We start from the raw sequence: 26,313 nt of genomic DNA, 5'->3' as shown, positions 1-26,313 counted from the left end.
CATTCGCAGCTAAACATGCTGAAAAAAAACTTACATTTGCATTTTAATCCTTGTCTGTGTAAAAACACAGACAAGTGATTTTATTTAAATTTCTTGGAAACTGGGCCATTGTCACGTGTGATACATTTATTCTTAACTGTGTTTGTCGATAGGGTGGGCCCTTGTTTGAGTATAACAGTGTGTGTGAAGGTCAGCTCTTTTGTGAGCCTCTGTAGTAAACACTGAGAGTGAAGCACATTAAAAAAGAAAGAAAATGCTAAATTGAAATATGCAAATTTTTGTTTATTTATTTATTATTTTGTGTGGCAAAAATCTAATATTGAAGCCTTTAATGTTGCTGTATCCCTACGAGACACGCACACACACACACGCACACACACACTCACACACACACACTTATTGTGGGCCATTAAAACCTTTATCACAAATGTGTCACACTGTCAACGTCAGTAGTAATTGTGTAAAACAACGTCTGTTTTGGCATTGAATAGGCTCGCTGATTAGTCTGAGGAATGTGTTCGCCTACAGAAGCAAAGCCCCAATCAGCCAGTGCTTCAGCTAAAGCAGCTTTTATGATTAGTAGTGAGTGTGTGTGTGAGGGGACACATGTGGCAATAGATGGTCACAGCTCGCCTTTCTATTCTGTCATGCTTTGTAGTACAATGGAAGATAAAGCTTAATTAGTTTGTAGGCTGTGATTGACAGAAACCTTAAATATAAATCAGTCGTAGTTGACGATGATGGCTGTTTGAGTTGAAAGTAAGTATTACGATCTAAACCCTTTGTTAAATCGCTTAAAATGACAGTGCTGAGTAAAATCTGGTTGTTTTGAGTGGACAAACCTGAAGGTCCTGAAGGCAGTGGGGCTCTCAGAGTAAATGAACTGGAATCATTCCTCTGTGATGAAGTCGGGGTGGGCTGGAGGTGGTTACATACGCTCTCCATCTGACCTGAAATTCTTCAGGCTCCTTTCACTTTGAAGGGCTTTCCAGCACTGAGGGATGGGGAACATTTTGCCTCCTCCTCTGTGTTCGTCACCCTCTCTCTCCATCTGGTCTCCCCCCTGTCACACACAATCCCCTTTCTTACCCTTCATCTTCTCAGTTTGCCCTACTCTCCACACCTTCATCGTTTCTCCCTCCCCATTGCTCCTCTTTGAGCATGAGTGAACCAGAGGAATGAGGGTGACAGGTACATGGATGGAAGGAGAGGAGAAAGAGAAGAAAAATATAGAGATGGACGAATCAGAGAACTGATCCTGGAAAATGTGGTGTAGCTTAGATTCTAATTACCAAAAAAGTTCATCAGCCTCTGAACTAAACTTTCTTTTGTTAATTATCAGAGGGTCGATGCTCACCTAGAAAAGCTAGGTTTTGTGGCGATTCTTTGGCTGATGAGGTGAAACTGTCCTGGTAAAGCAGTTACAAAAAGTAGAAACAAGCAAAATATATCGAGATGGTAAAAGACGTTTAAATGACAGTGAAAATGGAAATGCTCAAAGAGGTTTCAGTTAAAAGTGTTTGTAATTTAAGTATTTAAGTGAAGATGAAGTTGAGTGTAATCACTGAAAACAAGTGAACTGTCAAATAAACAGAAGAAGATGAAAGCAGTGGTTTTTAATTCAAGTAGTTAAGTACTGAAAGCAGTTGAAAAGATCAAAAAAAGAGACTGGTTGAAAAGTTAGTTTAGGACCATGATTAAATGATCTAATCTAATTCATTAGTAGATCAACAGGAAATTGTTCTGCAACCATTGTGATGTGTTAAGTCATTTTTTTACAGCAAAAATGCTAAAAGATGACTTGTTGCACATTTGTATATTTTTCTTTTCATCACTTTTGTCTGACAAAAAATAACAATTTAATGACTGGACCCATTGGTTTGAAACATTGTGATGTACATTTCCTACAATTTTATCAAATTTTATAAATCAAATAACTGATCCGTTAATCGAGAAAATACAACCCATAAACAAAATAGTCGTTTGTTGCCATTTTTGCCTCCTTCTCTGGGCTCTGATTGGCTCATGACTGTCTCTTTGTGATATCTTTACTTATTTATACAGTGACACATAGTTTAAACCAACAGATCCTCAGAAAAACAGAAATCTCGAGATAACAGTTTCCCTTTCCTCGGTCAGCAGTGTGACTTAATTCTCTGCCCCACTTCATCCTGTTGCAGTCAGCATGCTGACAGTTGAGCTGGGTGAACTGCGGTGTGAGGACATCATGTGTCCTGAAGGGTCAGCCACAGTTCTCACTTCTCTTTCATCAGGTTCACTATTTTGTGTGCTTTAGGGCCCTTACTGCAACTGACTTTTGATGATGTGTGTGTGCAAAAGACAACACTGTGGGACTGAATATCTCCTTTTTGTAACTTGTTGTTGCGTTTATAATGACAAAACATTATACTTGTCTAGATTTTCTTGATACTAAGTGATTACTACTTGAAAAAAATTGCGAGGAACTGCTTCCAGGAAAGCACAGTGTGGGACTAAACACTGGTGTGTGCTCCTACACGTCACATCGTCCGCAGAAATAAACAGTCAGGCCTCTGATCTTGTGGCACACTATTCATTTACTTATATGGATGAGATGTAATAATAGATGGTAGTTATACAACCCAAGATACTGATTACCAGCACTGCTTTATTGCTGATGTTTCCTGCTTATTCATGGTTTTTACCTATGTGGCAAATTCCATTGTGTGTGTGCGTGTGTGTGTGTCTAAGAAGCACTTTCTTATAAGGCATGATTATGTTGTTATTTTATTGTTCAATTTATGTCATTGTAAGAGGATTTGATTTTCAGTGCGTCTTTATAAACAACTGACGCGCTGCTAATTCTATTATTATTCAAATTTTTCTACTCAAAAGATTTCACTAAAAACTAACAATGACTTTATAAAAAATGTCACGCTCAGTGAAAAGACCTTGACCTGTTTGAATAAGGAAGTACTGGGCTAATGCAGTATTGCTTGTTGCACATTTTTGTGGGATCTGTTGACATTAAGGAATAATGTCCTATAATACAGAGTAAATGTCTTTGTTTGGATTAAAAACTTAGAAAATGGACATGAATGAAACTCAACAATTTAAGACCTGCATGAAGTCTGCACTACATGGCCTCTAGAAGTCTGACAAATAATTTTTTTGAACATGTTCAATGATTAAGGACAAGACACAGTACTGGTTCTTTGCACCCTTCTCTCTGGGGTTTAACGGTTAACCGGTGACCTGTCGGGTCAACTGGGACCTGTGCGATCACCAGAACATCCAAACTCTCCGAGGTTTATCTGAGTCTGATTGGCTCTCAATAATAACTGACAGTTAATCTGTGATTTAGGTTGGCCCGTTGGGTTAAAAGGAAGGCATTTTTTTAGGACAAATTACAAATATATTTATACAAACACACACACATCTTGGCAATATTTTGTATTCAGTTCACACGGTTACATGGCTTGCATTTCATTATGCACATATATGTAGGTGCTACAGTCTTTACATGGCTCTTTGTCTATCATTTGTGCTTTAATTTCTTCTTTTATGTCCATCAATAGTCTGTGGTCTTAATGCTAAATAGACTTTTTTTGTGCCTGTTTACTCAGCCGTTATGGTGATTTCAGTAGTAGTTGAAACTCCCGGCACCGTTGATCACACACTGTGACTTTCATCTCTCTTTTTTTTTCTCATCTGCTCTCTCAATCTTTCACTCTTTTTAGAGCATTGAGGGGAGTAACTCTAATAACAAGTGACGTTTTCTCCTCTGACTCTTTTTTTCCTTTCAGCCGACTCTCTATCTGCTCTCTTGACTGCCCAGGAAGGTGTGTGTTGTTTGCTTAAGTTAAGCCGTGTTAGGATCACGTTCACAATTATTATGTACAGAAAACACATGCGCCCGATACACACACTTACACACTGTTGTAGTCTTGTGCTGACATGACATAAGTGACTGTACTGGTAACTCCCAGCCAGAATTTCCAAATATCCTTTCACAGAAATACAACATGAGGAAGTAAGTTTGAATGCGTCCAGCCATTTCTGCAACATCCATTAAAAAACCAAAAACGCTCATTATAAAACTGCATTTCCCATCCCCCCGTCTCCTGCCACTAATGCCACCTGCGGTCTGTAAAAGTAAAAAGATTTGTAATTTGGTACCACAGATTTTTTTCAGTGTGTATTTATCGTTATAAATACTAAAGCCTCATAGATAAATTTGTAGGGCTGTGAGACGATCAGTAGGAAAGGAAAATAGAAAAACTTACTGCAAATAAAACAAAATGCAATACTAAAGATAATATTTTTGAATCCAGTCCAATGGTAGCATCCTTTTGGTTTAAAAAACATTTAAATGCAACCACCTTAAAGGTTTAAAGGGAAAATTTGTTTGTTGTTGGATCTTCAACATTTTTTACCTTTGACAACAGGCCCCAACAAGCCAAAAGATATTGAGATAGTATTACGTATAAAATTGCATTAAAATAGCATTAAGTACTGGGACTTTATTCCGGAGCTTAAGTAAATTAATCACTTTTAACACAATAAACCTTCTTGTAGATTTATGTTGAAATAGAGCAGCGATCCACCTACATACACACTCACACAAAGTGCCTGGTTTAGCTCCACCCTCATGCTTGCAGCTTTGGTTCAGTGTGTGTGTGTGTGTGTGTGTGTGTGTGTTCGTGTGTGTGTGTGTGTGTGTGTGTGTGTAGAAGAGGCTGGCCTCTGTGCTCAGCTCAGTGCCCTGCTGTACCTGTCTCTCATGGAGGTGGACTAACACTCCTAGAGCAGGCGGCCAAGCAGCGGAGCACTGTGAAGCAACAGGGGTAGCTATCTTCCCGCCTGACCACTCTCTGTTTCTCCTTCCTCTTTCCTTTCCACCACCATCCCTCTGCTGTATAACGTCCCTCAAGATTTGTGCTCTGTTTCAGTCTCACTTCCCCCTCTCTTTTTGATTATTTGTATTTAAATGATTTGTGACTTGAAACCTTGTAGCAACTGAAGATTATTAATTAGCACTCCTATCTGTGAATCTGCAGATTTGAAGGTTGGCTTGAAAGCTTTTGCTTGAGTCATTAGTATTGCAGCTGCTGAAATATTATCTACTGGGTGTGTGTTGTGTTCAGAGAAAGCAAAATTGAGTGTCTTTAAAAGTTGGTGTATCACTGATCAAAATTCTTGCCTGTTGTTAGGAGCTGCTGGGTGGACTCAGTTGCCTCCAAGTGTCCATCAACCTGAGAGATGCATTTTTCTTTACTTCTAAATTGTATGCTTATATAGTGCTTCTATCCATCTGAGTTTTCTTGTTCCATGATCGGCAATGAAGTAGGAGCCAGAGCCACATTTGCTGGTTTACAAACTTAAAATTCTCCTTAGAGCATTGCACAAACACTGTCACTGGCCAGGTCAGTGATATAAAGATTGTTCTTCCTCTTTCTAGCAATGAGGAACTGGGCTTTAATAATACCATGGCTCATTTGCTCATTTGAGGAAAAAAAAAATTGAATTTCTTAGTCGATATGTGTTTATGACATGATCCGGTGAAGGCCTGTAAAACTGTTTTTGTAGGCTCATAAAACAATCCAGTGCCCAGTAACATGCTGTTAATGCGTAGGGAATCAGGTGCTTCTATCAATCATAAACACAGTGTAATGGGCAATCTCCACAGCAATAACTGGAACATTTTAACCCGGCAGATCTGCACTGTCGCCCAATCAAATCCTAGCTCCCTAACTTCCATCCCTTTGCCCTGTGTGGCTGGTCTCTGCCTAGTGAGTTCATAACCTTTGACCAGAATGAATGCTGTGTCTGAACTCATAGATAACTTTATGTTTTACCTAAATGCTGCAAGATGTCGTGCTACAATAACAATTTGAAATCGAGACAGACGAATCTATATTATATGATTTTTAATTTTTTACAAGACTGAATTGATTTTCGAGCCATTCAGCCATAATCTGTAAATGCTCTCTGTGAGTGAAGGCTGTGATTTGGCTTCACTAAGGTTAATCATTTATCTGCTACTGCCTCAAGTTTCCTAGTTTTTCTCTCATGTATATACACACACAGACATACACACAGAGTATACATCTCTCTACAGTATAAAGTCAGCACTAATACACTTTTTACTTGTCAATCTACAAATTGAGAATTGCAGATATTCAAGCAAATTATTGTTTTGTTTTGTTATTAACACTGTTTTCTCCATTTATGTTGAATTACTTCCCTACTTCTTTATAGTCTCTTATCTTTATTTTTTTCACATATGAAAAAAATAAATATTGAGATCATGTCATGTAACAGAGAAGAGATTTTAACGGACTATCTCAATTGGTGACACTCAGTGTGCTTTGATTTCCTGAGTCCTCCATAAGAAAGCAAAACCTCAGCACAAAATCAGCACAACAGTGGTCAGCACTGAGGAAGTTAGGAATATCTCCAAGTGGTCAGTAGCAGGAAGCTGGTAGCCCACTGCTATGGCTGCATATGTCACATTTTTGACACATGCAAAATACCCAGAGAAGAGATTTTTTCCAAGAGTCTCAGTCTCAGTATAGTCAGTGTGTCACCTTCATATTGTAGATTCAAATAGCTTATTTTTATCAGTGAACAGAACTCCCAACTTGAATATTGTCCTCCCTTTGTCATCAGTCTGGCAAGATAAGGCTGATAAGAGATGGCGTCGTGTTAGTACTTCACACGATACAAGGAACAGAGGGAGGACATGTAAAGCTGACAAAGCACAGAATGCAACACACCTCAGCACAAGTGCAAAAGGGATGTGTTAATGTAGCAAGCTATTGGGAAAATCCTCAATGTTGTTTATTTACTTATTGTTTTACTCATTGTCCCTGTCTACAAATTAGATGTTCCATTCATTCCCATCTGTTTAAAAATTATGTTTTTACATAATCTCATGTCATCCTGACCTGTGTCAACACGCAGCAACTAACTACTGGCTAAAGATAGAAGCAGGAAACAACATCCTGTGTTTCCCCTCTCTTACTTTCTGCTGTTTTGTTTTTGACTTTACTGTTTGATGTTTTGACCTTATTGTCTTCTATACGTATTGCAAAATTAATGAAATTACACTTTACATTATTTTTGTCCCTCTGTGGACAAGGTATGAGCTACTTTAGAGGTAATTCTAAGCCCTCTAACCTTGGGCCAACTAACAAGTGAACAGGTGTGTGTGTTTTTGTATGTGTGTGTGTGTGTGTGTGCAGTGGTGATAGTGGTGGTGGCGGGGGGACACTGGGTCAGGTCGAATGAGTGTGTGCGTTACCATGGTTGCTTGGCTTTGTGAAGTTTTACCTTTGTTGACTGCCTCACCTTTCCCCATCAAAGTCCAAGCAATCTTATGACGCACGCAGATGCGCACACACGCACGCACACACACACTGCCATGTTTTTTTATTTGGCCTTTTGCTTACATGTCATTTAGACTGACAATGAAAATCTTGCTTTGCAGGCTGCTTTGATTGGTTACTTTACTGCGATATGCACCATGGAGATTTGCAGAATTAAAATGCTGTGGATTTTTCCATTCTGAATGCAAGCAGTGTTGGAAAATAACAGAGTAAGAGGTTTATGCTTAGGAAGCCGATTTCTGATTGTTCTCTGTTCCTGCTATAGGGCTGCAGCCCTTAATGAAATGGGGCACACACAGAGTCACAAACACACACACATAGACACAGATACACACACCCCCACACACAAACACACACTTTATAATATTCACATTGATAAAGAAGCCAAAAGTTTAACACTTTCTCATTTTGAGTGTGTGTGTGCCACAGGTATGGGTGTGAGACAAACTATTGTGGACAGTTTTTGTCACAGCATGATGTTTTACACAAAATTCCTCATATAGCTTAACTCCAACTTGTCTAATTTGCTTCTGACCTCACCTCCCCCCAATAAGCATGTGACCTAGTTGTACCCAGTGAACCTTGAGCTAAAGTTTTCAGCATTTACAGCCCCTCATTCTCTCTGATAGGGGTCAGAGGTCAGCAGAGGGTCTGACACAGTTGTAAAGCTGCTGATAGGAGAAGTCGCCCTAGGGATTTATAGCTGCTGTATATCAACCCAGATTATGTTTCTTGGTTACTTGTTAGATAATCTTGGATGTGATTGTGTGTCATTTTGTTTCAGCAAGTGGACACATTGGCCTGTTAAATATTTCATTCTAAGCATTTTCTTATTTTTTCTGTTCTTGTGTTTTCTGTTCTCTCTTATCATCACATTAGTGGTTGGTAAATATCAATGTCATTTTAAAAACATGGCCTTCCTTTTCCTTCAATCAGGCCCCAGATCTAATTGGGTGGTTTTATCAGAATGACAGCCGAAGATCCTGCTTCCTCCTCAACCATGAGCAATAACGCTGCCCTCTCCAAACCCTCCACTGGTGCCTCCCACCACTCTCACCATGGACAGATCAACATCCCTGATGGTGTTGTAGGGGCTCCTAATGAGGCTGCACTTGTGGCCCTGATGGAGCGCACTGGCTACAGCATGGTTCAGGAAAACGGTCAACGCAAATACGGCCCTCCTCCTGGCTGGAATGCTTCATCCCCTCCACGAGGATGTGAAATCTTTGTGGGCAAAATTCCAAGGGACGTTTATGAGGATGAGCTGGTACCAGTGTTTGAGTCTGTAGGACGCATATATGAGATGCGGCTCATGATGGACTTCGATGGGAAGAACCGAGGGTACGCATTTGTAATGTATACAGAGAAACATGAGGCCAAACGTGCCGTACGTGAGCTCAACAACTATGAAGTAAGGCCTGGGCGGCTTCTTGGGGTCTGTTCATCCGTAGACAACTGCCGTCTTTTCATTGGTGGCATCCCCAAGACCAAAAAACGTGAGGAGATTTTAGAAGAGGTTTCTAAGGTGACAGAAGGTGTACTGGATGTGATAGTTTATGCCAGCGCTGCAGACAAGATGAAGAATCGCGGATTTGCTTTTGTAGAGTATGAGTCACATCGCGCAGCAGCCATGGCTCGCAGGAAATTGATGCCTGGACGCATTCAGCTGTGGGGTCACCAGATTGCAGTGGACTGGGCAGAACCGGAGATTGATGTGGATGAAGATGTGATGGAAACAGTGAAGATCCTTTACGTCAGGAATCTAATGATGGAGACCAGTGAGGAGGCGATTAGACAGGTGAGATCAGTTGAATTTATTAGGTAATAGTTATACCTGGCAAGAATAGCCTGAGTCACGCTGACAAGATAATACTTTCTCTTCTCTAATCTCTTTCAACCAGGTGTTCAGCCAGTGGAACCCTGGATGTGTTGAACGTGTAAAAAAAATCCGTGACTACGCCTTTGTCCACTTTACCTCCCGGGAGGATGCTGTCCTGGCCATGGACCACCTCAATGGCACAGAGATGGAAGGTTCCTGCATCGAGGTGACACTCGCCAAGCCAGTTGATAAAGAGCAGTACTCACGCCAGAAGGCCTCTAAGGGGGGGGTTTCTGCCCCTCCAGAGGCTCCCCAGCAGAACTACATATACCAGTGTGATCCCTATACATTGGCTTATTATGGTTATCCCTACAACACCCTCATTGGACCCAACAGAGAGTACTTTGTCAAAGGTTAGTATATTTTTTTCCCCACAATTGTTCCAGTAGTGATAAGTTGCAAAAGCCACAGAGTTTCTCTGTAAACCAAGTATTTGTGTACATGTTGGTGGCAGCAGAAACTCTGTGGACCAGTGCACTGCTATAAATGTAGAAGCAAATTATGTAGGACCAATGATAAATGAACTCCGAACAGTAAACTGATTTTGTTTTTTGTTTTTTTTATTGCTCTAATGGTCATGGTGACTAAGATAGTAATGATTTAATTTCTGATGATGAAATATTCATTTAACCAGTTTGTTTAAAATCTTTACCCTGATTAGGGTTTGTGGCCTAAAATCAGAGATTTGTAGTTAAAAGTCACAGAAAAACAATACGATGGACCAACAAATGCTAATCCCATTAACTATGATGATTGATTAAACATGGTCTTTGGGTGGTAGCAGGAAAATCTATTTGACTTTCAACAATCATTTTGTTTTGGTTTTCTCTCCAAAGGATCCCCAATGATACAGAACAATGGTAATCTCTCACATCATTATTCCTACTTATTCCTTCAATGAACAATGAGCTTTCCTACCATGTGATAAACTATACATTTTCTAACACCATCTTTTTTCTGCTGCACTGTCACCTCCTGTTTCATGCTGGGTTATTGCAGAGATCACAGCAAAGCTACAAACCAGTTCACAAACTTGTGTACCTCATAGTCAGAAAAACACTCAAGGAAAAATATCCAGTCCAACTAGTGAGCTTCAGAAAATGCTTAAACAGATTTTGCTGAAAAACGTGGAATATTAAGAGCACTTTCTGACCCTTTCCCTTAAATTTGAGCGAAAGGACTCTCCTTGTATGTTAGACGAGCTTTTAAAGAAGCTCTGTAGTCATCATCAAATGTTGCCTTACATGCGGCCCCTGCTGGCCGGGTTCTAAACCACAACCCCATGTCATCATATTTTAAGCAGGTACTGTACGAGGTCGTGGTCGTGCTGTTTCAGGTAATCGTACCCCGGGACCGCGTGGGTCGTACCTTGGGGGTTACTCTGCCGGTCGTGGCATCTACAGCCGCTACCATGAGGGCAAGACCAAGCAGCCTGAAAAGTCGTATGAGCTGATGCCCAGTCTGGAACTCGCTGCCTCTGTCAACCCAGTTGGCATCAAACCTGGCACAAGTCAGTGAGATAGAAATGTCCATCCGTGCCCTCGCCCATCTTAAAAATCTCTACTAAACCTTCCAGCTCATACTTTTCTGTGGGGTTTGACAAACATCTTTTAAATCCAGCTAATAGCTGTTGCTGGATGGTTATGTGCAAAAGGACTTCTTTTCACAGTGAAGACACTAAATACTGTATATGTCCTTTCTAGCATGACCAGAAAGTAACTGCTATGCGTTGTTACTCATTCTTTCCTTTTTCATTCTATTTGTCACAAAATTGTCACAGAGTGTTCAGACCAACAACAGCACTGTATTGTCATGGGAAAAGATGCCAATACACTGCAGAGTGGTCATAATGATCATCAGATAAACTGTAAAAAAAATCTTTTACGGATTAATCTAACTTGAATGAACTGGCCAAGACAATTTTTTTTTGCTTTTTCTCAATTACTTTGTGTGCTGCAGTGATCTCATTCAATTGAATGAAGGAGCATTTATGAATTTATGTTATTCCATGCAGTGCTGTCGTCTGTCCAAACACGGTCGTTGTTACACTGGGACCGTCCTTCTAACAGCTTATTTTACACATGCACTCCATTTTTGACTGAAACATGATCAACAGGATCTTGGAACTTACTTTGAATAAAAGCCCAAGAAACATATATAACTACTGAAGAAACAAATATAATCTAATGAAGAAACTTATATTTGCTGGTGTTATGACAGTTTCAGTCAAGAACTGAGTTGAAATGCAAACTGCACAAACTAAATACAATTTATGCCCTCTTAGCTATCATGTATACTCCATTTTGATCACCTAAAGGATAATACCAGTTTTGTGTAGAGTTGTAGCCTATCTGCACAATCACAGTCCTATTGTGCAATGCATGGTGTTTGTAATGTGAATTTGTAAACCCACTCAGTAACACCCATGCTTTAACTGCTGTCTCAGCTAAGAGTTACAATGTGGCTTGTTATTGAAAAATTATTTCTTGGGGCAAAGTTCCTTTTCTTTCTTCCTTCCTTGTTTCCTGTAAGTAACTAGAAAGAAATGCCATACATTGCATTTATAGGAATGAGATTTGAAAAAGCAAGCTTAAAAAGGGTCATAACAATCACATCACATAAGGTTGCACATTTATTTGAGTGGGTCCTCTAAATTCAAAATTTTATGCATGTTTTTAGAATCTCCAAGAATTAAAGGTAGAAGCTTCAGCCACACTGGTATTACTCTTTAACTCTGTGTTTATTACTAAACATAAAAGCTAATAGTGTTTCAGCATAAAGCCGATATAATTATTAATGTCAACTATTTACTGATCAGAGGTCCCTTTTTTGTCGGCTTTCTTGATGCTTCTTTCTGGAAAGACTTTGCCACAAACTGGAGCTCATTCTCAGCCCTGGTCTTTGAGTAATCATAGGATTGCCACCAGATTAAAAAGAATTTTGTGCATCTGAAACAATGACTGATGTTGTGTTTGCTCAGTGTGTGTGTGTGTGTTTGTTGGAGCATTAGGGTTAATCCATAGTTGAGCTGCATCATAATCCGAATCACACCCCAACAGCAACTTGTGCAACTTAGTTTTTTCCTCTCTTGTCTAAACTGCATCCTTTAACTTTTCTCTCTTTCTAGTAGTTTTCTTCACTTTGTTCATAGGTTACCTTCAGATGTAGGTATGCCTGTTTTCATGGGTGCATGTATATTCTTGTCTCCTACTATCATTCATTTATTGCGAATAAAAACCTATTCACAATCTTTTGCTATGGTCTTCTGTCTGTTATCCAGTCTCTTATTCTTATGTTCTGTCTTCATGCAGTGGCACTGCCGACTCTGGGCGGGCAGTATCCAGTGTTTAGCGCGGCTCCTGCAGCCAAGCTGATGGAGGAGGGGAAGGTGCATACAGTGGAGCACCTTATCAACCCCCTGGCCATGCAACACCCTGAACACACCACTGCTACTGCTGCTGCCACCGTCCTACCTGCGGTCTCTACCCCTCCACCTTTCCAGGTGTGCACAGACACAATATTACATACATTTCACAGACACAAAAAATGTAAAAGCATGAAATTCTGCACATAAGATTTGATTCAGAAGTGGGACAAGTGGAACAAGAGAAAATTTCTGGTTTCGTAGAAATACGTGTCTAATTTTTATTAATTTGTATAGCATAATTTCTTCCTACAATAAAAGCTCATTTGACAGAACCCGTGACAGACATGAAAGTAATTCTAACACTTATATGAAGTGCATTTACAGATGAAATGACTCTCAAAAAGTTATTGTACATATAAACTCATGAGAGTGCAGAAGGAACTCATGAAATATTTTTTGGATGCACTTGCAATGTTTTACCTTTTAAACAATGGGGCTGTGTAGTGAACTTGTGTCCAGTGTTGTAAAATTAACAAAAATGACGACTATTATTACTAACCAATTAACAACAAAAGACATGAAAGGGTAGACGCTGTGTATTAGTTCAAATCATTTTAAAATTATGACACATATGTTGTATACAATGAGTACAGTCACTGGCTTTTAGAAATCTTCCTATTTACTGTATCCCTCCGTTGTCTTCTTTCTACATTTCCCAGGCTCGTCCAATCACTCCTGTCTATGCCATGGCCCACAATGTACAGCGTATCCCAGCAGGTGGTGGCCTGTATGGAGCTGGATACGTCCCCATCACAAACTACACTGCCAACACAGCAGCTCTGGCTGCTCTGCAAAAGAATGCAGTGGTGGCAGCTGCAGCATACGGAGGTTACGCTGGCTATGCTGTACCACAGGCCTTCCCCACCACGACCTTCCAGCTGCCCATCCATGATGTCTACCAGACATATTGAATGTGAGGCTCAGGCCTCCTGAAACAACGACAAAGCTATCCTGCCTGAGACTGAACAACCACAGCAATATCTCAACAGCATCTGCCCCATCATATCAAAACATCTCCTTAACCTGTGATAGTCCAAGGGCTCTGAAGGAATGTTGTTTGAAGCAACACAGACAGGGCCAAAATGACAACCTGACATCTTGTATCTTTCCAAGCCACATGCGTCAGTAAACCGTGGATCCTGGCAGACACATTACATGTTTAATTATGCAGCATTATTGTCTGTCTACTGAATATCACAACACACTCAAAAGACAGTCCACATACCCACCCGAATGTGGTTAATGCGGTCATCCCTGTAGAATAGGCATAACTCACAATAATAACACAGTACAGTCTCTCTGTCCCATTTTCTCTGACTCCCACCATGTTGTTGATATGGCAACAGAAACACTGAAGGTACATACAAGTATTTATGAAGAGAAGATCCATTTTAAAGGTTTTATTCTCTGCAGGTCTCTCTTTTTATCTTAGGGTGGTGTTTGCTCTTTGACGCATTGCAATATTTCTAAAGAAAATGTTAAGTGTAAAAACATGGAGGATATGGAAAGGAAAGTTAATTGAAAGGAAGCAAATTTTACCACAAGAACTGTGGTCAAATGAGGATGCCACTAAAGACAGCTGTCTTTTGATATACTGATATTTTATTTTTAGTATTTTTCCATTAATACATAGTATTCTGTCAACTTCTACATGATGTATGTGATGCTGTCTGTCCATGTTGGTTCAATGCGTATGCTTCAAACGCCCTTGTTGGTACTTGTTTGTTTGTTCAAGTAGTTTTATTTGTGTTTTGGTTGTTTTAAATGAAGGTTCGAAATGTTGTGTATTTTTCCCCATAGTTAGTTTGCTTTTTGTTTTTAAGTCTCTGCTTTAATTTTTTTGAAATTTACAGTATATCTTGGTTTTGCTTGAAGAAAAGTTGCCAACTAAATAATATTATTGTGAGAGATTCCTTGGGGAACCAATACAAGAAGAAAAAACTGGAAAACTTTTTCAGTGATGGGCAACATGGTTAATCTATGTATATGGCACAGACAGTGACATCATGTACAAGGAGATGTTTCCTATTCGCTGAAGCTCTGCTGACAGGGGAATAAGACTGAACCGATACTAGTTTTTTCCTCTCATTTATGTATGTCTTGTTAATGTGTTTGTATTGCTTGACTTTTGAAAAGTGAACAAATATGGACAGTAGTGAGAGATTTTTCTATAAAGACTGGAGCCCTCTGCCACTTAAAGTGCTCCTTTATTTGCAAATGTTAACCAAAACGTGAAAAAGCTCCATACACTCCAGTTTCATGACATTACAAACATTCTCCAGGCCTGTCTACAGTGCCTTACATCTACATGAATGTGCTACTTTATTCGTTTCACTGTGCCTTTCATAACAAAGCTAGGCCTATGTGGTCGGCACAATAAAGGAAAAGACTTCTATCTGTGCATTACACTGAAGTGTTCTCCATTCATATCTTCACAGACCCAGATTTGTGGTATTACTGTGTTGTGATGAGACATGTAGGATTCAGTGTCTGCAGTCAGATGTGACTAGGCTACCTCTCTTCTGGGGTCTCTTCTCTGAATGCTCTTGCAGCAACACTCCATAGACATGGGTCTGTCTCCTCTTCATGCCTCATGCTCCAGACTTTGCTCGACCAAGGTGCACTTAAATGTATTTATACGAGGCAAGATGTTGCCAATTTCAGATGAAGACATATTAAATACTAAGCATAATTTCATGTACGCTTGGCTTATTTACATTTTTCATTATGTGTATATGTGACAGAGTTTTTTTCAGCATAAAGCATGAGTCCTAAAATAATCCTCATGAATGTTTAGTAGGCACTTTTAAAACTCTGCCACGTGTTAAAGACAGACTGGATTAGGAATAACAAGAGCATTACCTCACACTAAAATATACAAATAGCCATGGATGTATGTATGTACGACAAGACAAAAAATTATCAATGCAAGCAACGTATGATCATAGAATCACACTCCACAATGGCCATCTTTATTTTAAAAGATACAAAGTATCTGTCAACCCGTGCTAATAGATTAAAATTTTTGCAATCCCCGTTTTCTGCATTTGAAAATATTTTATTTGCTGAAATGGCTGAAAACAATTATACACACAACAGTGTTTTTTTTAGATTGTGAATGGGATCATGACCTCCAGTAAGTCACTTGTCCAAGAAATAAGTTAAAGGTGAACACTGATGACTTATGCAAGTCTCATCTCACTACATCATCTCCCCTTTCCTCCCCTCTTAGAAACTGGATTTGACTTCAAAAACAAACTGCTGTTAACTGCTTTATTATTTTCTTTTATGATGATAATAAGTCAGGATATATTTAATATATGCATTACATTACTGTGTATGAAGTGAGAAGTAAAGGTATAATATATTCTAAAACATATTTCTTTTCTTTATTTACGTCTCGTTTAAAGTCAGTGTAACAAAAGTAGATACAGAAACTTTTTTTTCTTTTTGCCAAAGTGTCCAATAGTTTTAAAACATTCAAGGTTTTTGTGTTCTGTTATATGTAATATTATATTTGCTATTTTTAACTGGATTTTGTTGAGTGGGAACACAACAGCCTTCTCTTTCTGCTACATATTATTATTTTCAAAAAACTGACAGATTGCAGTTTTACAACCTGTTAGCACTTCAAGATATTGATGGTGCAATTCTGCACGCCAGTTTTGACTAAGTTAATAAGGGTCTAGTCACATGAATTACCAGCATTGTGTTAGACAGCAGAAACTGTGTCATTCTGGTTCTGCTTCCCACTCAAAAAACCTGCTTTATTTTTCCATTACTTGCATTTCAGCTCCTCCTGTTTCTTTTGTCAGTGGTGTGGAGCTACCAATGCCTAGTTTAATATAGGTGTTACCATTTAAACTCTTCCTAGTGTGTGCCTTATTACCAAAATGTGCTTTTCTATATTGTAGGCCTATACAGACTTTTTTCTATCCGAAGGTTTGTTAAAAAAAAAAAAAAAGAAGCTTTTATGGCATTGTTATATTTATAGTGATAAAGTAGATAAATAAAGCATTTTCAAAAGATGCAAAACTGTGTCAGTCTTTTGTCTGTCTGCATATTTCTCTGCTTATGGCAAACTACACAAGCTTAGTTTTATATTAAACCTTTTAACTGAAAGGGTCAGAAGCAAAGGACTTTGACTTCGACCTCTGTGAATGGAAACCCATCGCCTACCCTTATACATGTGCCATTGTTGAGCAATGTCAGAAAAGAGAGGAGCACAGCATTTGGAGAATGTTTCATAAACATCTCTGTAACAATTCAACTTTACTCTGGAAACATGTTGTACACTAGTAAGGAAATCAGGGAGGATTTTAAGAAAACCTAGTTGTCATCATGCATTATAATATGTGTAAAAGGTTCCCATCATGGTGTACAAGGTGTTTTTAATCACTTCAGTGTACTAGTTACCTGTTTAATTGATAATATTACAACCAACAGCATAGGCGGGGGGGGGGGGGGGGGAGGGGGGCGAACCACTGCTCCTGGTGTCCTGCTGCTACAAAAGTGCTCTCTAAGATGCGTTGCAGTAGAGCAAATGCAATAAAGTGCCCTCTAAGGTGCCCTTACAGCAGATCTAACATGATAAAGTGGCCTCTAAAGTGACCTTAGTAGCACAAAAACAATGAAGTGCCCTCTAAGGTGCCTGTACAATAGCACAAATGCAATAAATAAGAAGCTCTATTGGTAGTCGGTGAGTACATATACTTTCACATATATATGTTACAATGAAACCTGTGCTCTGCTCTACATTTAACTCGTCCCCCTTGGGGAAGCAGTGGGTAGCCACATGCTGCACTTGGGGGGCTAGTGCTGAGTGTCTTGCGCAAGGACACACTTGGTGCACACCTGACACTCTACAAATTGAGCCACCAAGCAACTTCCATTAAGCCATTAGGCCACTGTATACATAATAAAAAGAGGTGCCCTTAAAGTAGTGTAAATGACCTAAGGTGCCCCCATAAAGTGGTGGCTCAATGGATATGACATCAGGCTACAATGTATAGGCCTCCTGGCTGGAGTCCAAGCCCATGCACCAGGTGTGTATTTGAGCAAGACATCACATTTCATTGTAACATGTATATGTACTCAATAACAATAAAAGAGCTTCTTGTTCTAAGGTGCCCTTACAGTGGAACAAAGGAGAGGGTGTGCACTCTAAGGTGCCCTTACAGTAGCACAAACACTATGAAATGCCCTTATAGAGCAAAGGTGAGGTTGTGCACACTAAGGTGCCTTTCATTAAGGGCCCTCTAAGGCTCCCTCACAGCAGGGTGAAAGCAAGTAAGTGGCCTCTAAGGCAGGAGTTTTCAATGCTTGACCTCAACAATATAGCCCTGCTTGTTTTTTTAATTATCCCTTCCTACCTGCCATTGATTACCTAGATTAGGTGTGTTCAGCCAATCAGAAGCTGGAAAAAAGCAATTAATTTGGTCTTTCACTTCCCCTATATCACTATGTCACCCAATATCTATAAATGCATGTCAAATACAGAGCTATAAATACTCATTAAAAAGCCTGAAACACAGTGTGAACACTCTGATCTAACATAAACTGGACAACAGTTTCCGAGTAAAACAATCCACAGGTTTATAAAATTTAGAGTTCTGATAAAATCACAGGAGCTAACAGTGTATTCTGCTCTCTGTCAGAGGCATGTTTCCTTTATGAAACCATGAACATTTTTACCTCATTCCCTTTGCAATGTGTGCAGTTCTAGGCAAAAGATATCTGAAATGTTGAGTTCATTTCTTCATCCTGATGTCTACCTCCAAGATGTGTGCACATGTTGCTGAAGACTTCAGAAACCAGTCTATTGGGAATGTGGCCTTTTCACCAAGCACGCATGGTTGTTCTGTACTTTATCCAATGCCCTTTTAGATGCTTTTATCCTTTACACCTTAGGCAGCCTGAGTCAGCCACTGACCAACAAATTTAAACCTTATTTTAAATCCATTGCATGAAGCACTATTGGTGCATTTACTGGGTAAATCACAACACATTGTTCTACCTTACATGACAGTACACTCTGCTTTTATAAAAGGCATTGGTATCAAAATTAGGACCACTGGCCCTGATACTTAATTGTATTGGTTGGAAAAGAACCTCATTTTGTGGTTTTGGCCTACTCCTTATTTTCCATCCCATTCCATTTATTCCACTATGTTTTCAAAATGAGTGTGTGATTTATTAAAGCTTCCCCATACTGATTTAACAAGTATAAACCTACTTTATTTGTAATTAGAGCTAATGTCAGGAGAAAGAAAGAATTTAGTTTGACGATCTTAGCTATCTAAGGAACTACAGTAAAACAGTTAGGATAATGTTGCCATCTGGTGGTAAAAGCACTTCATCATAGCAGCCTGCAGCATAACTACTGTCCAGGACAGGCAGCGCAGATTTTCAGTGGCAGCCATGTTAGCTCACCAGTCGTTATTGTAGGAGTGATTTAATGGTCAATATTTCTTACGTTAAAAATAAATATAAATATATATAACTTAAAAAATAACATATTTATGTTTATGCAAACACACAGTCTTTAGGCTGAATAAAATAAGGTCATTTAATTAGCACTGAGGACACAAATATGTAGTTATAAGGACTAAAATATAGCTTACTGAAAATACTATTGTAATACTATTTCAGTTAATAAGTTTTATATGGTTAATATGTAAAATAAAAAAATCAGTACATTAATGTTGCATATTCCTATATTTGTTGTTTATTGTGCTACAAGATAAATAATTTAGCTATTTAAACCATAATCCTGCGGTCCTATTTTGCATCCTAAATGATTTATACTCTAACGTCCAAGCGGTCGCATTTGCACTACACTTCCCATAATGCCTTAGCGGCCCCTCGTGTGCGTGTTGCTTTTGCGTAGCTGCGGCAGTCTTCACAGATTTATAAACATGACAACTAGGCCGACTTGACCTACATACAGCACAGAAGGAAATCCAGATGATTGTAGCATCAGTGAAAATGTCTTGCCCGTGCAGAACGTAAACTCAGTTTATATTTGGCTTAAAGGAGACGCAACAAAGCGCACGAAATGGTTACGCTCCAGGCCCGGGCGAATAAGTAGGTTTGCTATAGCTTTAAGAACACGAAAATTGTGTCTGCTTCTTTAAAATTATATCGGTTTATTGCTGAATATATAATTAAGAAAAGTTTTCAATTCCTAATTAATAAATATATGCCTTTAATTTGCGACGAACACAACGCATTCGCAGAAAATGCCCCACTGTTGGATAAAGGCCGCTTGCAATCAAAACGTCTTTAAACCAGATGCGGTCCGTTTCTCCTTAAACCGCAAGTAACGTTAAGGCTGCTTGACCTTAAGCGGAATTTGGGGTAAACTGAAGTGTCCCCACGGTGATGGAACCGGCTGGTGACCGAACCGGGGATGTAAATAAAGGTGAAGAGCCGTCGGAGGACAAGGCCGCAGATCACACCCCGGCAACCAGTACGGCCGTTACGCCGCGTAGGGGGCTTAGAGAGCGTGGAGCGGGTCGACGGAGGTCCGGCGTCTCCCCTCCATTAAAGGATATTAATGGAGCTGCGAGCCCACAGAGCTCAGGACGGGTGTTACGAGACAGGTCAACGAGGGCAGTACCGGCCTGGCTGAAAGACTCCAAGAGCGACGACGACGACGACGAACCGAGTCCGGACAGCAGTGCAAACAAGCGCAGGAAAGTTTCCAACTCGAAGCGGAAGAAAAATTCCGAATCTGCGGGTTCCGCTGAGCCTGAAGGTGCGGGTGCAGGTGACAGCCTTCAGGGCACAGAGTAAGTTACAGTCGTAACGTTAGCTGATAAGCAACTGCATTTGTTTATAACGAGGCTGTCTGTTTATGTCGGTGGGTTTGTAGCAGAAGCACGCCTTCAGTGTAGCTCGTCCCCTCTCTGCAGCTCTGCATGGGGAGGGTGGCGTGAAACTTGCTTGGCTCCACAACTTGTCAAATTTAAACTACTATAACTGCTAAATGCAGTGTTATTAGAGATAGAATGAATGATTAAATTTTGCTCAGCGTGTGCCAGATGTCAGCGTTTTTTCCTTCTTTCTGCAGCTCAGAAGAACCAAACAAACCAACAGATGCCCAAGGTAATGTTACATTAGAAACCCTCTCTATCCTAAACTAAAGCTACATTAAAGGCCGATTTTAGGTGCCAATGGATTATTATGTATTTTAAACAGAGTGTGTGTCCTTGTGTCATAGCATACAATATGTTTTAATTGGATGTTTTTGCTGCTTCACTGCAGCTCTTTCCTCCAGACGCCCCCCAGCCCAGACTCGTGCCAAGCCCCCGTCTGGCAGGGCTGTCCGGGGCTCTGCCAAGCCTGTGTGTAAGACCGAACCTGGAATGGAAAATCCAGCTGGTGAGAAACCTGTTGACACCGACCTGCTATGGTTCAGCACGTGGTCCTCTTAGAAACAAATTAAATCATCAACGCACAGAATACCTGAAACATCATTCTGACTATTGCTCTTGAGGCATTTTCTTCTGTAGACAGTAACACTAACATCTGGTTTCTTGTTTCTTTAATTATTTATTGGTAGTGATCGTGGGTTTTGAAGTCAGTCTTTTTTGCAGTTTGAGTTAAAAATCTAGGACCAGTCCTTTTTCTGGTATCTCGCTTTCATTTGTACAGAATGCAATAGATTACATGTAAATGCTTGCTTGTTTCATGTTTTCAAGTTTTTTCTCATTTCACATCATTTATAGATATTTCTATCAAGAAACATGTACTGGCTAAGCCTTTGTCAAACTTTATTTCTTTGTCTTGCAGCATTAGAAGAAGTGAATGATCAGGAGAGAAATGAAATGTAAGTGCTTAATCATGATATGACCACAGATTAAGGGTTTTACTCAGTGCTGAAGTTATAATCTCTTAAAAAGTTTCATATGGATAAAGTATATAACCCCTGCTGAAATAATTTTATTATTTATAAATAAAATAAAATAAACTGAATTTAATTCACAATTTTCATGGTGAATTAGGTGAACTGAGCTTTTAAATTTGGGATTAGTGGTTTTGCTTATATCTATTTTTAAAACTGCAAGCATTTTTTAAATTTGCAAGCATTAATGCAGAAATTATTTATTTAATATGAATGGGTTGGGTTAGCAACATTTTCATAAAAATTATACACACATTATTAACTTGAGCATTAGAATTCCCGCATTTTGTATCATACATTCACCAGCCACTATTATAAGGTGCACCTGTTCAACCATGCAAATATCTATTCAGCCAATATCATTGCTGCAACTCATATGGTATGGAGAAATGCATCTCTGAATGCACAGTACGTCAAACCTTGCAGAAAACCAGCAAAATAGCATCCAGCAGGATGCTATACTCATTTCAAATTAGTTTCTTGAACATGACAATACTCACATGGCCTTTATAGTCACCAGATCTCAATATAACAGAGCAACTTTGGGATGTGGTGGAATGGGAGATTTGCATCAGAGGTGTATACTGTATAACCCTATCATCTCAATATAGACAAGAATCTTAAATAATGTTGGCAGATCCTTGTTGAATCTGTGCCAGAAAGAATTAAACAAGAAAATAGTTATGAAAGCAAAAGGTGGTCCAACCAAGTACTTGCAAGGTGTGCCTAATAATAAAGTAGCAATTGAGCGCATATCAGAAGCAAATATCTCATTCTGGCATTTATAACTCAGTAATCTTAGGACTTTTTACAGTCTTACTTGTATATCTTGCATGTGTCAGTCCTTTTTGCTTTTTCGATGACTGCTTTGTTTCCCACTTACATTGTTTCAGTAAAAAGAAAGAGGAGGAAAGCAAGGATATTGCTGAAACAGTCTTGGATGATGAAGATCGTCCATTTCAGGATGATCCCAAGGACCTCAACTACCAGCTACAGAGCCAGAGGTAGTTTTAAAGTCAAGTGCATAACTTGACCCTGTGCACAAAGTGTAAAATCCTGTTGCAAGTGATTTCTTATTTTTGCTTTCAGTGATGCAGAAGAGGAGGAGGAAGGCCTCAGCAGTGATGAAGATGTTCCTTTTAGAGATGACTTAAATGACCAGAGCTATGACCCGAAGGCTGAAAGGTGTGTGTCTGTCTTCATGGGAGACATTTTGTTTGCAACTTAATTTGCGTTGGCTGTGTTTTTCTGCATGTTCAGAGCTGATTAGACGTAGACACCATATTTTTTTGTTCAGTATCTGGTTATCCTGCTCTTAGGGATGTCGTTAAACCAAAGCGCAGAGCTCCTTCAAGGCAGAAGGAGAAAAAAGACAAAGAGAAGGCCCCTAAAAAAGAGAGAGAGTTCACTGAAATAAAGATAGAAGGTTCGGACAACTTGGAGAGATTAGAAGAGGAAGTAAAGCTTGAAGAAGAAATTGCGGAGGACCCAGATGGACCCAGGAAGTAAGCACATTAGTAACAATGTAAAACAAGAAGGAAATGTTGTCAATAGGACAATTTACAACTTCAATCTGAATATAACGTGAGGTTGTAAAACTATTTCTAAATGGTCTTAATGCATAACAGTTATGTAATTTACTTTATTAGAAGAGGCCGGCGGAAAAAAGATGACAAAACCCCACGGTTGCCGAAGAGAAGGTAAAGCAGTTGTCTGTCTTGTAGCATTTAAAATCTGAAGTTAAAAATATATTTTCGCGAATCATCATTAGTTAGTGTAAGACCCATTTATTATGTGGGTATAGTGTTGTGACATTATGTTGACGTTATGTGTGCTTCACGCATACAGAAAGAAGCCACCAGTGCAATATGTGCGCTGTGAAATGGAAGGATGTGGGACAGTCCTGGCTCATCCGCGTTACCTACAGGTTTGTCTCTGCTATTGCGTAATCTCACTGTCAAGTCTATACTATACTTTGTTATAATGTATTTTGAAAGAGGTTTAAGTTTATTTCACTATTCTTAGCTAAGGGAAGTAATCTTGGATTTATTATTTATCTTTTAACACAATTCATAGAGAATAATATGATTTGCATGACACAGTCATGTGCATGTCGTCCCTATGTTTTATTTTGCTTTTATCAAGGCTGATGACTTGTAAAAAGTGAAAAACGACACTTCTAACCAGTATATTTGAACTATTTCAACAGCAACATAAGCATTTGACTGCTTGCATTTCGTTAGAGATCATCTGTTATGTACTTTCTACCCGCCAGCATCATATAAAGTACCAGCACTTGCTCAAGAAGAAATATGTATGTCCGCACCCCTCTTGTGGAAGGCTTTTCCGCCTGCAGAAACAGCTGCTGCGTCATGCAAAACATCACACAGGTACACGTATAAAACATAGATAAATCAGGCATTTAATATGTTGTTTTTAAAACTTCTCATTATAAATAAATTTAAAATTGTATAGCGAAGACGACTATATCTCTGTCCTTTTGTAATTCTAGACCAGAGGGACTACATCTGTGAGTTCTGTGCTCGCGCCTTCAAAAGTTCCCACAACTTGGCTGTGCACCGCATGATCCACACAGGAGAAAAGCCACTGCAGTTAGTACTTCCCTTTTCACAATTTGTGTGTAAATGTTCTATTAGTTTGGACATTTACTTACTTTGACAGTTGTCTTAAGTCAATAAAAGACATTTCCTCATAATTTTCGGGTTGTTTCACTAATAGGTGTGAGATCTGTGGCTTCACCTGTCGCCAAAAGGCGTCTCTCAACTGGCACATGAAGAAGCATGATGCTGATGCCACTTATCAGTTCTCTTGCTCTATTTGTGGCAAAAAGTTTGAGAAGAAGGATTGTGTTGTGGCCCACAAGGCGAAGAGCCACCCAGAAGTGCTAATTGCTGAAGCACTGGCAGCCAACGCTGGTGCTCTCATCACAACTCCTGCCTCCCTGCTGGAGATGCCAGGAAACCCCATGCAATCAGAGGTCCCAAGCCTAGACGTGAGCCAAGTAGGACAGGATGGCCAGGTGGACCAACTGAGCCAGGAAGGGCAAGTGGGGCAGCACATGGCTCCGGTGTCCCAGATGGGTCATGTGACTCAGCAAGTAAGCCAGGTGGTTTTGGTAGGACAAGACCAGAGCCTTCATGCCATGCAGGTGCCAGTGACGATTGCCTTGTCTCCCATTGACCCACCTTCACCTGCCGACAACCAGCAGCAGACTCACCTCCAGCTGCAAATGCCCGTCCAGTTTGTGCAGGCTGCTCAGCAGCCACAGCAGCCCCAAATCCAACAACTAACCCTCCATTCCAGCCCGGTGGTGAGCCAACACCAACCCCAGCTCCAGCCTCTTCAGTCGTATTCCTCCCAGGATCAGAGCCAGGGGCAGACACAAATCCTACAAATGACTTTCCAGCCAGTCAGCCAATCCCAGACCCACATTCAGCAGATCCCTATCCTAGCAAGCTCTCAGCATCTACAGACCTTGCACACAGCAGCCCCAAGCCCGCCTCTGCTTTCCACATCCCAATCCCAGTGCCAGGATTCAGCTACTACCAACGGCGACACATATATTCTGGACAATTCGGTGCTTACTTCCTCCTCTCCATCAGCTAACTCCCTGCAGAAGACAGATGCTATGGGGGAAGACGGCGTGGTCTGGGAACAAACGGGACAAGGGGAAGTTCTGGCTGATAACACTGAGAGACACATGCAGCAGGTTCTCATGTAAAACAAACCTAGTGATGATGGTGAGAAAGATTACATCATCAGTGATGTGATAAACTGTATTGCAATGTTTGAAGTAAATGTAGGATCACCAATATATTATGTACTGTTTACTCCTAGTCACATTTGGTAGCTTTTTAGATAGCGTATGTGTATCAGGGAAAGATGTATGCGTCTGTATGTGTTGTTGCCTTTGTACATACCAGTCCTGTGAACTTAACTAGCCTTTTATTTGAGTGTGTGTACTGAAGCTGAGGTTATGATGCAAAGCTGTTGCTATTATGCAATAAAATTGCATACCTCTTAGTAATATATAGCACATCAAATGCCATGTATGTGGCATCAATATAGATACTACTTGAATAAATCAATTTATGTAATGAATTAAAAACAAAATGCACATTAGAAAACTATAAACAGACCTCTGTGTGGAGTGTAAAATCTGTTTAAATTAAGACTTCTTTAAATCATTTATTGTCTTGATCCATTTTAAAACATTTAACAGTAGATAAAAGAAAACAGAACAAGAAAACACAAGGTGTTTTGCAAGCCTGTTCAGTCACAAAACACTTAAATTTTAGAGATTTTTAGTTATTAAATCTGATTTCAGTTACATTTATGCAGCTGTTTAAGCTTTGCTGTTGATTGACTTTAAAGGAATAACAACCGTGTAATTTTTGTTAATATTTTTCACTAAAGCCAAGGTCATCGGCAGTCAAAACCTGACTTATACCCCCACCCGATATTTAACCAACAAAAACAGCAAGCACAGCCACATTAAATTCAGTAACAGTAATTTGCTTGTAAAGTGTTAATACTAAATCAGGACTTCTCAGATTTGTGATATGGGATGTGTGGTAGCAATTTATATTGTGTAAATAAATGTCTTAACATTTACCCATAGTGTTTTCATTGACAGCTTAGCTTTTGGAGAAATCTCAAGGATTTTTTCCCCCCTATACAACTGGGCCAGCTCTAGTTCATTTGGAAG

The 26,313-nt window shown here is 39.7% G+C and overlaps 2 protein-coding genes across 17 annotated transcripts in view; both read left to right on the top strand.

The window, feature by feature from the left end:
- Positions 1-16,711, top strand: part of rbm47 (RNA binding motif protein 47) — a 29,331-nt gene extending 12,620 nt beyond the window's left edge. For 10 of the 16 annotated variants that reach the window (XM_067496910.1, XM_067496908.1, XM_067496912.1 and 7 more), the window contains 6 exons: positions 8,307-9,168; positions 9,272-9,602; positions 10,086-10,109; positions 10,550-10,759; positions 12,561-12,751; positions 13,336-16,711. In XM_067496910.1, the coding sequence (XP_067353011.1) occupies positions 8,338-9,168; positions 9,272-9,602; positions 10,086-10,109; positions 10,550-10,759; positions 12,561-12,751; positions 13,336-13,587 (1,839 nt within the window). In that variant the 5' untranslated portion in view covers positions 8,307-8,337 and the 3' untranslated portion in view covers positions 13,588-16,711. Of the gene's footprint in view, positions 1-4,700; positions 4,827-8,306; positions 9,169-9,271; positions 9,603-10,085; positions 10,110-10,549; positions 10,760-12,560; positions 12,752-13,335 lie in introns of those variants that run through there. The other 6 variants (XM_067496913.1, XM_067496915.1, XM_067496917.1 and 3 more) reach the window with 6 other exon arrangements.
- Positions 16,712-19,551: 2,840 nt separating this feature from the next.
- zfp91 (ZFP91 zinc finger protein, atypical E3 ubiquitin ligase) lies at positions 19,552-26,219 on the top strand. Its single transcript, XM_067498819.1, has 12 exons — positions 19,552-20,469; positions 20,751-20,785; positions 20,945-21,061; positions 21,473-21,509; positions 22,478-22,588; positions 22,674-22,769; positions 22,904-23,089; positions 23,234-23,284; positions 23,433-23,511; positions 23,860-23,974; positions 24,097-24,196; positions 24,324-26,219. The coding sequence occupies exons 1-12, from the start codon at positions 20,060-20,062 to the stop codon at positions 25,324-25,326; spliced, it is 2,340 nt and encodes a 779-aa protein (XP_067354920.1). The 5' UTR covers positions 19,552-20,059; the 3' UTR covers positions 25,327-26,219.
- Positions 26,220-26,313: the final 94 nt, after the last annotated feature.

This window comes from Channa argus, chromosome 3, assembly GCF_033026475.1.
Source record: "Channa argus isolate prfri chromosome 3, Channa argus male v1.0, whole genome shotgun sequence".
NCBI lineage: Eukaryota > Metazoa > Chordata > Actinopteri > Anabantiformes > Channidae > Channa > Channa argus.
Note: the sequence above shows the minus strand (reverse complement) of the source record. Positions and strands in the feature narration are given on the sequence as shown.